General features: G+C 39.6%; 1 protein-coding gene across 1 annotated transcript in view; it reads right to left on the bottom strand.

The window, feature by feature from the left end:
* Nucleotides 1-4,322: 4,322 nt before the first annotated feature.
* The window catches only part of LOC126405529 (synaptic vesicular amine transporter-like), a 25,025-nt gene continuing 17,939 nt past the window's right edge, over nt 4,323-11,408 (bottom strand). The window contains exons 13-17 of the mRNA XM_050069295.1: nt 9,981-10,044; nt 8,398-8,517; nt 7,061-7,191; nt 6,867-6,917; nt 4,323-4,418 (exon numbers count right to left, since the gene is read on the bottom strand). Coding sequence (XP_049925252.1) covers nt 4,323-4,418; nt 6,867-6,917; nt 7,061-7,191; nt 8,398-8,517; nt 9,981-10,044 — 462 coding nt within the window. The remainder of the gene's footprint in view (nt 4,419-6,866; nt 6,918-7,060; nt 7,192-8,397; nt 8,518-9,980; nt 10,045-11,408) is intronic.

The following is an 11,408-nucleotide window of genomic DNA, read 5'->3' as shown; positions in this document are numbered from 1 at the left end:
GCCTGAATTACAGCATGAACCAGTGGTATCCCTGTCCCAAAATACAACGTGTAATTTAAAATACAATTCAAAGATGAAAGTGTATTAGGCGAACACGTTTCTTCATGTCGGTTTTGTCATGAACAACACATGTCTAAGTAGGGCTGATGAAATGAGTGTAACGGTTGTGCTTAATGGCTGTATTGCGAGACATGATAAATGCACTGGAAATATTTAGCTAAATAAATAAATATATTCCATGCAGTCGCGCCATCCTCTCCCCCTCCCGCGCTCACAGAGTGGACAATGACACGTTAGAGACAGTGCGGATTAAATACGTATTTAGAAAGAATTTCAATTCAGGATTTGAGTTGGATTTTACAACGTTTTTATGAAACAATTATCACTCACTCCAAGCGCAAAATAAGGCTGCTGGATTTAATTTCAGTGATAACGTGGATCTAAGGTTGATATAGCGTGACATTAAATTTGTGTGAGACATTAATAAAACTGACTCCACTTCTCCACCTCGCCGTCTGCATCGCCACTTCCCAGTGTCTCCAAAATGTGCGCACGCATGACTCAGAGTTTGCTTACAGGTGCGCACATTCTCCCGCCAAGTTTATTTTTATAAATCACAACCTTTGCGTGGTAAGTGGCGTACGCCACTTTCAAGCCCCATTTTGTGCATAAGCAAGCTTTATAAATGAGGCCCCTGGTCATTATAGAAACCTGGCTTAAAGACAACATCCATGACACAGCGGTTTCCATACAGGACTATAATTTACACAGAACAGACAGAGTTGGAAGAAAAGGGGGTGGTGTGGCTGTATATGTCAAATCATGTTTATCTGTTACTGTTTTAAAAACTGTCAGTACACCTCATTCTTTTGAATTCATCGCTCTGAAAATCAACACACCCAGTAATAATTCCATTAATGTTGTGGGTGTATACAGACCACCTTCAGCTATCCCCAGTGCAATCACTGAAATAACCGACCTACTCTGTCAATTCAACAATTCAGAAACACTGGTTTTAGGTGACTTCAGCTTTAACTGGCTATCACCCGACTCAGATGGCTTAAAAGAGATGTGTGTCAATTTAAATCTGACGCAGCTTATTAATGAGCCAACCAGACCTAACCTGAAGGCCCCCTTAATATCTAGATAGATTTGATTCTGTGTAACAGGAGGGATAAAATAACTGCATCTGGTGTTTTTAGCCTTGGTATTAGTGACCACTGCCCTGTAGCCTGCGTCAGAAATACTAAAACACAAAAATCACACTCTAAAATCATCATCAAAAGAAACTTTAAGCACTTTAATGAGGATGCTTTTCTCCGCGACCTTGCCAACAGTAATATACATCACACATCTGACTCATCAAATATTGATCTGGCTCTGGATTATTTTACAAACTGCTTTCTGTCAATCATCGATAATCATGCACCCTTCAAAAAACTCAGGGTTAAAAACAGATCAAGCCCCTGGTTCACTATTGAACTATCACAGTTGCTCAAGGCACGAGACAAAGCCTGGGCCTTAGCAAGGCTCACCGGTGAAGCTGCGCATTGGCTAACATTTAAACAATTACAAAATAAATGCATGTCCGCCTTAAGAAAAGCAAAAGCCAATTACCACATAGAATTAATTTCCAGCTCTAATACAAACCCATCAAAATTTTGGAAAGCAGTAAATATGAAGAAAAACAAGTCATTTGCATCCATTCCTTTTCTTATCACAAGCAATAACTGTCCAATAGACAAACCATCTGAGACCTGTGATGCTTTTAATGCACAGTTTGCTGCTGCTGGAAATCAATTTGACATGTTGTATTCTGGTCTTGCTTTTAATAGTCAGCCACTGTCTCACACGTCCTCAAACCACACCTCTCTGTTTACACTGCAGCCTTTCACTTACCCCACTGTTAAAGACGCTCTTCAGAATATAGACTGCAGGAAATCAACTGGTGAGGACAACACTGATGATCCTTATTTTTTAAAGCTCTGTGCTCCGTTTATTGGAAACCACATCACATACCTGTTCAACCTCTCAGTTACTTCTGGAGTTATTCCTCAGGTCTGGAAATCTGCTCATGTAGTCCCACTTCACAAGGGTGGTGATAAATCAAACCTCAACAATTGTCGACCAATCTCCAAACTGCCCTGTCTTACCAAGGTTTTGGAATCTCTTGTCAATAGCTCAAATCATTCCTGTCACAGAACACTGTGTTATGTCCCACCCAATCTGGTTTCAGAGCTAAACATAGTACCATCACTGCAGTCACATCATTTACAAATGCGATTACATGTGCTCTGAACAAAGGGAAATATTGTGCCGCCATTTTTGTTGACCTATCAAAAGCATTTGATACAGTCGACCATGATCTGCTCCTACAAAGACTAAGTAATATTGGTTTCAACCTCAACTCCCTTAAATGGTTCAAAGATTATCTATCCGACAGACAGCAATGTGTAACATTAGGAAACAATCGCTCTACATTTCTACCATTAACAAAGGGTGTGCCACAAGGTTCAATACTGGGTCCTGTCCTGTTTACCATTTATTTAACATTACATCCTCTATAACAAATTCTAATGCCCATCTTTACGCCGATGATACAGTTCTGTACTGCACCTCTAACACTGCACACTCAGCCATTGAAATCCTCCAGCAAGCCTTCGACAAACTACAACATTCACTTTTCAATCTGAAATTAGTTCTGAATGCAGACAAGACCAAATACATGATATTCTCAAGAGCCAGAAATATTACAGATGACAGTTTACACATCACCATTTTTACAGAACACAGTGTTGAAAGGGTTTCAGAATATAAGTATCTGGGCATCTGGTTGGATTAGAAACTAACATTTAAATACCATATTGACATACTGGCAAGTAAACTAAAACACAAAATCGGATACTTATATAGACACAAATTAAATTTCCCCTTACTTTGTAGGAAACAGATCATTGAGGCTGTATTTTTTATCAGTTCTGGATTATGGTGATGTTATCTATAGACATGCTTCTGCCTCCACTCTCACTCTATTGGACTCAATCTATCACTGCACTCAGATTCATCACCGGTTCCAGTTACTCCACCCATCATTGTGTCTTATATGATAAGGTGGGATGGGCACCTTTATTTGTGCGAAGAGATATGCACTGGCTACTTTTCATTTATAGTTTTGAACGGCAGCATGCCACCATACCTCAGCACTTTATTGAACTGGTCGCATAGTAATTATTCTACACGTTCAACTGATTGCTTAATGCTCGATGTTCCCCGCACTAACACTGAATTTGGTAAAACTGCTTTTAGTTCTTCTGCAGCATCTTCCTGGAACATCTTGCAACGTACACTCAAACTCAACACAATGGTTACTATAGGCCAGTTTAAAACTATGATTACCAACTACTATACTTTTGAATGTAACTGTTTTTAAAGGTGTTCGGTCTGTTGTAATTTGCTCGTTCTTTGTGATTTTTAATTGTTGTTTGTTGTGCTCTCGACATCATTGTAAATGAGGGCTCGCCCTCAATGATTCCTCGAGATTTAAATAAAGGTTAAATGAAATGAAAAAAAAAAAAAACGTTTATCATTGTTGCTGTTATTATTATTATTAGCTGACAAGGCCAGTGTCAGTCGTGGAGTTGATGCAGAGGGACAGGATAATGCCAGTCATAGGAGTGAGGAGGAGGAAGAGACAGATGAGGAGGGACAGGAGAAGGAGAAGGTGGAGGAGGAGATGGAAGAGGAGGAGGAGGAGGAGAAGAAGGAGGAAGAGGAGGAGGAGAAGGAGGAGGAAGAGAAGGAGGAAAGTGGAGCAGGAACCACCAAAAAACAGTGTCAGGTACAGGTGCAGTGTGCAGGACTGGGTTGGCAATAGGTCTTTGCATAGAATTATATTAAGATGTCATATGTTGATGTTCCAACTCCAGTCACACAGAAACAATAAGCCTTTCCATATATCCTATCCTGCAGTTATGTCAGTGGCTGTTCGTGTTAAAATTATGGTTCCACTTGCGTCCGTTGTGCGATCTGAAAAAAGGCCTCTCCAAACCAAGCTCTCGGGCTGAATTTCAACCCCAGCCCGCCCCTGTGTGGCAGGGTAAGAAATGTAAATGCAAATGATGGGGCTGTCCAAAGTGTGTCACCCCCATGACACACTTTGGACAGCCCCCTCATTTGCATTTACATTTCTTCATGCCTTTCTGCATGCATGAAGACATGTAAATGTGCAAAGAATTCAGGAAGGAATGTAAATGTATAGACAGATGTAGACAGAATAATGAAAATCAACTGCCTAAAAAACAAAAAAGAGAAGCAAGAGAAAGTCACAGATCCCCATTCACTGCTTCTGTGTTGACAAGTGATCCATCGCTATACTCCCACGATGATGGCCCAGAGGAGGCCAGTTTTGAGTGCGAAACCTGGAAAAAAAACAGAGACAAAAGGCTGGACATGGAAGGCAAACTATAGGAAAAGATTACACGAACCTTGAAACGAGTGCTAGGAGAAAAAAGAAAGGAACAGGACAGGGCAACAAAGAAACAAATCAAACCAGGAGTAAAGCATCAAAAAACACAGAAAGTCTCAAAGTAAAGGGATCAGTTATGGACAAACCAAGGTCAGACAGCAGCTGTGGGACAAGTGATGTGAAACATGATGTGTTTTACCGCCTCGCTGGACAATTCGGCTTTTGGTACAAACCTCCTGAACATCTCGATTTTAAATTACAGAAAAAAGGAGAGCACACATTAGCAGGTGCTGGGCTAGCAATGAGCCAAACAGCATCAGATAAACACAGATTTGTAACTTGAAACTGCCTTATTCAGTGCTTTTTATGGTTTAAATCACTGGCTCCATTTGTTTTGGAGCAGAAGAGACCTCCTTCAGGCGCATGGGAGAAGTTTCAGCCGGCTGCAATATGCAATCATCACCGCTGGCTGCCACTACAGTAAATCCTATACAATTCCTTTTACAAAGGAAAGTGCATACAACAAAGTGATGAAGACTACAGACTAAAAGGTATATCTACTGCTGAATTAGATGGAGATGTTGCAATATCTCACTATCAAATGGCAAATCATAGGTCAAGATGGCCTTATTGTTGAATTGTAATATTTCTGGAATGATATTTATGAGATGCTTTTTGAAGTATTCAGGGACTGTCGTGGGGTGTCAGCTTTGTCACCCACTACAATATGAAGTCAAATTATTAGCAAAACCAACCAAAGATAAGCTTGTGACAGTTGGCAGCCCATCACACTCCCTGGTTGTGATGACAAGTTGTTGGCAGTCATTTTTGCCTCTAGACTTAAAGAGGGGCTTAATAAGGTTATTAATATATAGGCCTACCAGTCAGCTTTTATTAATATACATAATCATGCAGAAGTAGACTTTGATATGTTTGATTACAGGTCATTTACTATTTTAATTCATTTTATCAGGCAGGGTTGTTCAGTATCCCCTTGAGTGTTCTTAGATTTCACAGCAGTCAATCTGATAGTTGTCAAGACATTTACCCAGGGTGTTTGGCCAACACTGCCATCCATAAGGCCATGGTGCTTGTGTCGCTTTTTCTTATGAAAAGTAAAGTTTCATATTGGGTTCCATACAAGGCAATGCCATGGATATAATAAAAATACTTGAACTGAAATCTACATACAGTGTGATTCCAGGTTCTCAGGCTGAGCTTCCTTATTTTGGGAACTTGCAGTTAAAATTATTAAAATGACTATCTGAAATAATTAATGATTATTAAAAATAATCATTGATTATGTTAAATAATATGACTTAATTTACATTGTATACTTCACTGGGCACCACATTCTGAAAAAGTAAAATGATAGCCAATCAATTACCTAAGTCTCTAAAACATACTTATTTATCAATTTGGAACTCCGATCAATAATTATAATAATAACTATAGCAAAAATGACCATATCAATAAAGATTAAAGAAGACTGACACAGCGGAGGTTGGCAGGATCATTCACACTTATGCATAACTGAATAGGCAGCATGAATGTTCCAAAAACATTTTATTCAAAAGAAAGAAAGAAAGCAAAAGCAAAACAGGCGCGTGTGTGTGTGTGTGTGTGTGTGAGTGAGAGAGAGAGAGAGAGAGAGAGAGAGAGAGAGAGAGAGAGAGAGAGAGAGAGAGTGTGTGTGTGTGAACAAAGACAAAATGGCCACCTAAGCTCACAGTATGTAAGACTGCATTGCTTTTACAACAAAACTGAGAGAGGGAGAGGTTCAGTGTAGTGGGACAGAATAAAAGAACAAAAGACAAGTATGAAGCCAGAACTCTGAAGTCTATCTCCGAGTGTTTTAATGCTGAAAGCTATATCAGAGTAAACTTGTATATGATTTACGTGTGTTATATAAAGGTGTCAGGTTGCATGCAAGATCCTGGGTCTGTAGCTTACTAACATCACCTCAGCTATGGCCAAGCCAACCCCCCAATTACTAACTAGCCAAGGCCCACCAGGCCCTCATGTCCTCTCAGGGAAAGTTCTGCGTGTGCTTTCTGCAGGCCACAAGTGGTGATCAGAGCAAAGCTGCAGCTCCCTCTGGCAGCAGAGGTGAGAAGAAGCACAGGGCAAGCAGGTTGTCTTGCAGCAGTCACCCTCCTTGCAGGAAGTCCTGGGAGAAAGAGCTAAGAATGGAGGCTTTCTCCCTGTATTGACCTGGTGATGTCTTGGGTCACATGCCACAGTGATCAATGGCGAATGAAGACTGACCTAGGTGTAAAAACCAGGAAGATTGTGAGGAAACTGAGGAGTCTGGCTGTCTTTTTCATTGAGAACAAATTACTTTAGCTGCCATTTTGAGTGGGCTGAACTTACAGGAAATGCCTTTACATTAAAGTTGCACAAATGAGCACATAATCTGTCGAGAGATCCCAACACTTTCTTGCAACATCAGCTGGAACACAAAACAAAACACCCAAGCAATATAAAGCTCTGGATAAAGTATAGTTTGTACAATATATTTTTCTAAACAATTGTTATTGTTATATGTAAAACAAACATGTTTTTTAGTTCTTTTTTTTTCTTCCCAGCTCTTACCAAAGGTTTCTCCTGTCGCGGTCTGAAAAGGAAGATACATAGTGGAGCGAAGATTATATTTACGGCTCCAATTACGGCCATGAGCCAGGGGAAGCCAACTGATGACACTATAGGACCTGCAATAGCTGGACCTTTGGACAGAAGAGACAATATTCAACACCTCATGCTCATGCCGATGCTCTGTCGTTAGCATATCTGCAGTTTAATATTTAAGGTGGGTTTGAACCTTTGTAGTTGGGATCAAAATCACATGGTCTATTAAGGCCCATTGCTGTGGCCTCAGAAGTAGCCATAATCAAAGCTTAAAGTGAAACATACTTCAGACCTAATTTAGCTGAGGTTTATGATCACATAATTCAGTATGAAGTCATAAAGTCGTATTTCTGCAGCTCAAATGTTATTAATTCCTGTCAAGTAAAGAAACAGTTTGACATTTTGGAGAATACCTGTGTACTTTCTTACCAAGAAAGATGAGAGAATAATAAGATGATACCACTCTCATGTCTGTATGGTAAAAACAAAGCTATCACCACCAGATGGTTTGCCTAGTTTAGCATAAATAGAAGGAACAGCTAGCCTGGCTTCATTCCAAACACCACCATATGCGCAGGGACATATTTTCACTGAGGAGTGCTGCTCAGTATAGATGTGTGCATATGTCTGTGTGTGTGTGTGTGTGTGTGGGTGTGTGTGTGTGTGTGTGTACTTAGGTGAGACAACTCCCAGCTGCAGACCGCTGTTCAGGACCAACAACAATGAAACTGTTTTCCAGGGGTGGTAGTGCCACCAAAACCATATTTTTTAATGAGATGTATGCAGCATTTCCAGCTGTAATTGTGCCACTTAAACTGGGTATTTTAAGCCAAAACATGATCTTAAACTCCATCTCAATGGATATGCTCCTGCAGTGGAAATCCTTCACATCCAAGATGTGTTATGGATCTAAAAAGCAGCTCCAAAACTGTTGTGGCAAATTTCTGGTCTTTCTCAGCCTGTTCAGCCTGTCAGCACTGTTGAGTAATTCTCGGTACAGCACCTCTCTCCCCAGGTTTAATGCTGGCTGCCCCATGAACTGACTCCGTCCCCTGTGGGATTTGCTTGTTTGTTTATGTATTTATAAGGACAACACACATTAATTAGCATTTCTGTAAATGTGCCAGTGTTAGATAGCCCATGAATTATAAAGATAGCCAGCTGTAGCACCCACAGCACCCGTCTTACTGGCCCTGGAAAAGTTTAGTTAAAAGAAACAATAAGTCTGTGTAGAGCTGACAGGAACACCGGAGTCCGATTAAATTCTCTGTGGATTTTTCCCTTCATGGGACTGTTGTGCTTACCTATACAGAATCCAATGCAGATTGCAACATCAGCAATGGCATATACTGCACCATATACTGGCACATATCTCAGGTCCACCAAGTATCCCATAAGAGGCATAACTGAGGAGTCCACTGTGCCTGGTAGAAACAAGATAATTACAGAGATAGATTTGTTTCAATATTAATCATGTGACCAACAATCCATGTGTGCAATCCGTAATTATAAAACAACTTCTTTAATAAGAAAAGATTTATAAACTTACAAAATGTTCTGCAAAAATAAAGCGAATCTGCGGATACACAAATTCCGCAGATAAAAAAAACGTGAAAACATTAAGGTAATATATGAGTAAATAAAAGGCATTTGTGAATATCTTCCTAACGTATGCAACTTTTGATAAGGCATTTGTGATTCCACTTTTTACTTGTGAATCATAAATGTATTTGTGGACCTCTGTTCTATGCTTGTGGATTAGCATTTAAACATTCCGCCAGTCTGAACTGGTATCACTCTGTCATTTTTGGATAACAGGTGATTGCTGCTGATCATTTCTGCATTTCTAAGTAAGAGCGCACACTTTTTAGCATTTTTTTTTGTTTGTTTTTTTACAAAAATGAATAATTAGTAATAATTAATGTGCATTCATTATTTGAATGATGTTGATAAATGACAAGTGACAGCACCATGGTTAAGATCTTTGACAGTTGTTCATTGTTAAGATAACCAACATTAGCTACTAAACTGGCATCTGTTGTCACCAAAATCTTGGTGTAACTTTAGACTCCAACTTCTATTTTGAAACATATTAAAAACATCAGAACAGCCTTTTTCCACCTGTAGACTAGCTAAGCTCTGGAACACTCTCCCTCAGGGTCTGTGCAGGTGCACACCTGTCGCAGGTCATAGGAAATTGCAGATTAGTCGACTGAACCCATTAAGAAGAGCAATGTATTCAGACAGACTTTTTGTGAATTTGATAGTACGATTGCTTTATTGAAAGTACGGTAGTACCATTGCCAATAGTGGGATAGTTAGTGGGCTAAAACTGTACATTAGTAGTTGAGGTAGCACGTTGAAAGGCAGATAGTTAAAGTCATTACCTTATAGAAGCTCAGTTTTAGTAAGTTTTCCAACTTTTGCCAAGAGACAACTTTAGATATAGGTTCCTAGATTATGTTCACCGAGTTTCATGCAGATCGGTCAAACTTCCTAGGAAGAGATCGATATTAAGTGTTTTTCAAAAAATTCAAAATGGCGGAAAATCTATATAACTGGAAGTTATGGGTTCTTGAGGCAAATTTGTTCCTCACGAGGAGAGGCATCTCTGTGCAAAGTTTCATGTCTCTACGACATACGGGGCATGAGATATGCCCATTCAAAGTTTGCAATTTCAATCGGTTGCTTTAGCGCACCCCTTTGGCCAATTGATGTAATATTGCTTCATTCGCATCCTCCCATGACCCTCTACCACTGTGCCAAATTTCACATGGATTGACCAAGTCAGTGACGAGAAAAGTATGGAAGACACACACACACACCCACAGACAGACAGACAGAGTTTTCGTCATTATATAGTAAGATAAGATTAGGTATGACTTACCAACTGAAAAGCCAACAAATGCATTCAGAACAAGCAGATGATAGATGTTCTTGGAAAATCCAAACTGAAAAAGAAAGCAAAACATTTACATTATCATATAAAGAACCTTGACAGAATCATAGACAAATGTGTGTGCACTTACCAGTCACATTTGGTTTCATTTTGTCTTATTTCAATTTTTTTTAATGTGTACAAACGTGCAGAATGAAAAGACAAAAGTCACAATATGTCTGCAGGACAGAATGTATGCCAGTCTACTTGGTTTAGATTACAGCCTGTAAATAATGAGTATTTACAGAATGTCATAAAAAATTAACTGAGATGTTAGGAAGATGAACTTAGAAATAATGCCACAGTTGAAAATGAGAAAATACTGGGGAACGGTAAAATAGTTTTGGGATCCAATGTAAGATCCATCTGACTAAAAACTGAACCAAGATAAAATTTTATGCACAGTCATATCAGCAGATAATAAACAATAAGAGCCAAACAAATGTTTTTTCCTTCAAAAAACAACCTGCAGTATAAGGAATACTGTGGCAAGCTATTCATACATTCAAAACAGAATATACATTTTCCTTTTTTACCATGCTTACCAGAGAGACTATTTACGAACGCATGTTGCATCAAAAACGCCTGTTACCGCACTAATAGTCTGAGTGGGCGGAAGTTCGCTGCATAGATCAGCCTCTCATTGGGTGGAACGAGCCACCCGCTGAAGTCCTGCCCTACCACCACCGGTTGTGGAACAGTTTTCAACACGTCCTTTACTAACTTTTGCGGTGTTTGATCTTGCGGGGATGTAGCCATTTTTCTGCCATGGTTCGCCTCCTGTAGGCGATATTTTTGTGGGCGTGTTACACCAAAACCTGTTTCCCCCCGGCAAAATTTTGCAAGCGCACCGTTCCTGGCACCGCCAAGAATGATTGTGATTGGTTGAAAGAAATAAAAAAAAGCCTGGGCGTTTTTTTCTCCAATCTTAAAGTGAGAGTCGGCGCAGCCAGACCTTTCTTTTCTTGAGAAAGGTCTGGTGAGCGAGACTACCGCACTAAAGACTGTAGTTAACTTTAGCTTATGATTTTTATTTCTTTGTTTATTCTCTACAGTGGAACTTTGGTTTTTAAAGGAATTCTTCACCCACAAAATTACCATTTTTGTTCAGTTAGTTATGTTAGTTTTTCTCGCTTGCGTCCAAGGAATATGGCAAACATATTGATTTACTGATTTTCTTTCTCTATCTCAGGCCTGTGATGGAAGGCAGAGTATTCTGTTTTTGGACTGAGTAGTTAAATTTCAATTCAATTCAATTCAATTTCAATTTTATTTATAAAGCCCAATATCACAAATCAAATTTGCCTCACAGGGCTTTACAGCATACGACATCCCTCTGTCCTTATGACCCTCGCAGCGGATAAGGAAAAACTCCCC

The sequence above is a fragment of the Epinephelus moara genome, chromosome 18, assembly GCF_006386435.1.
Source record: "Epinephelus moara isolate mb chromosome 18, YSFRI_EMoa_1.0, whole genome shotgun sequence".
Lineage (NCBI taxonomy): Eukaryota > Metazoa > Chordata > Actinopteri > Perciformes > Serranidae > Epinephelus > Epinephelus moara.
Note: the sequence above shows the minus strand (reverse complement) of the source record. Positions and strands in the feature narration are given on the sequence as shown.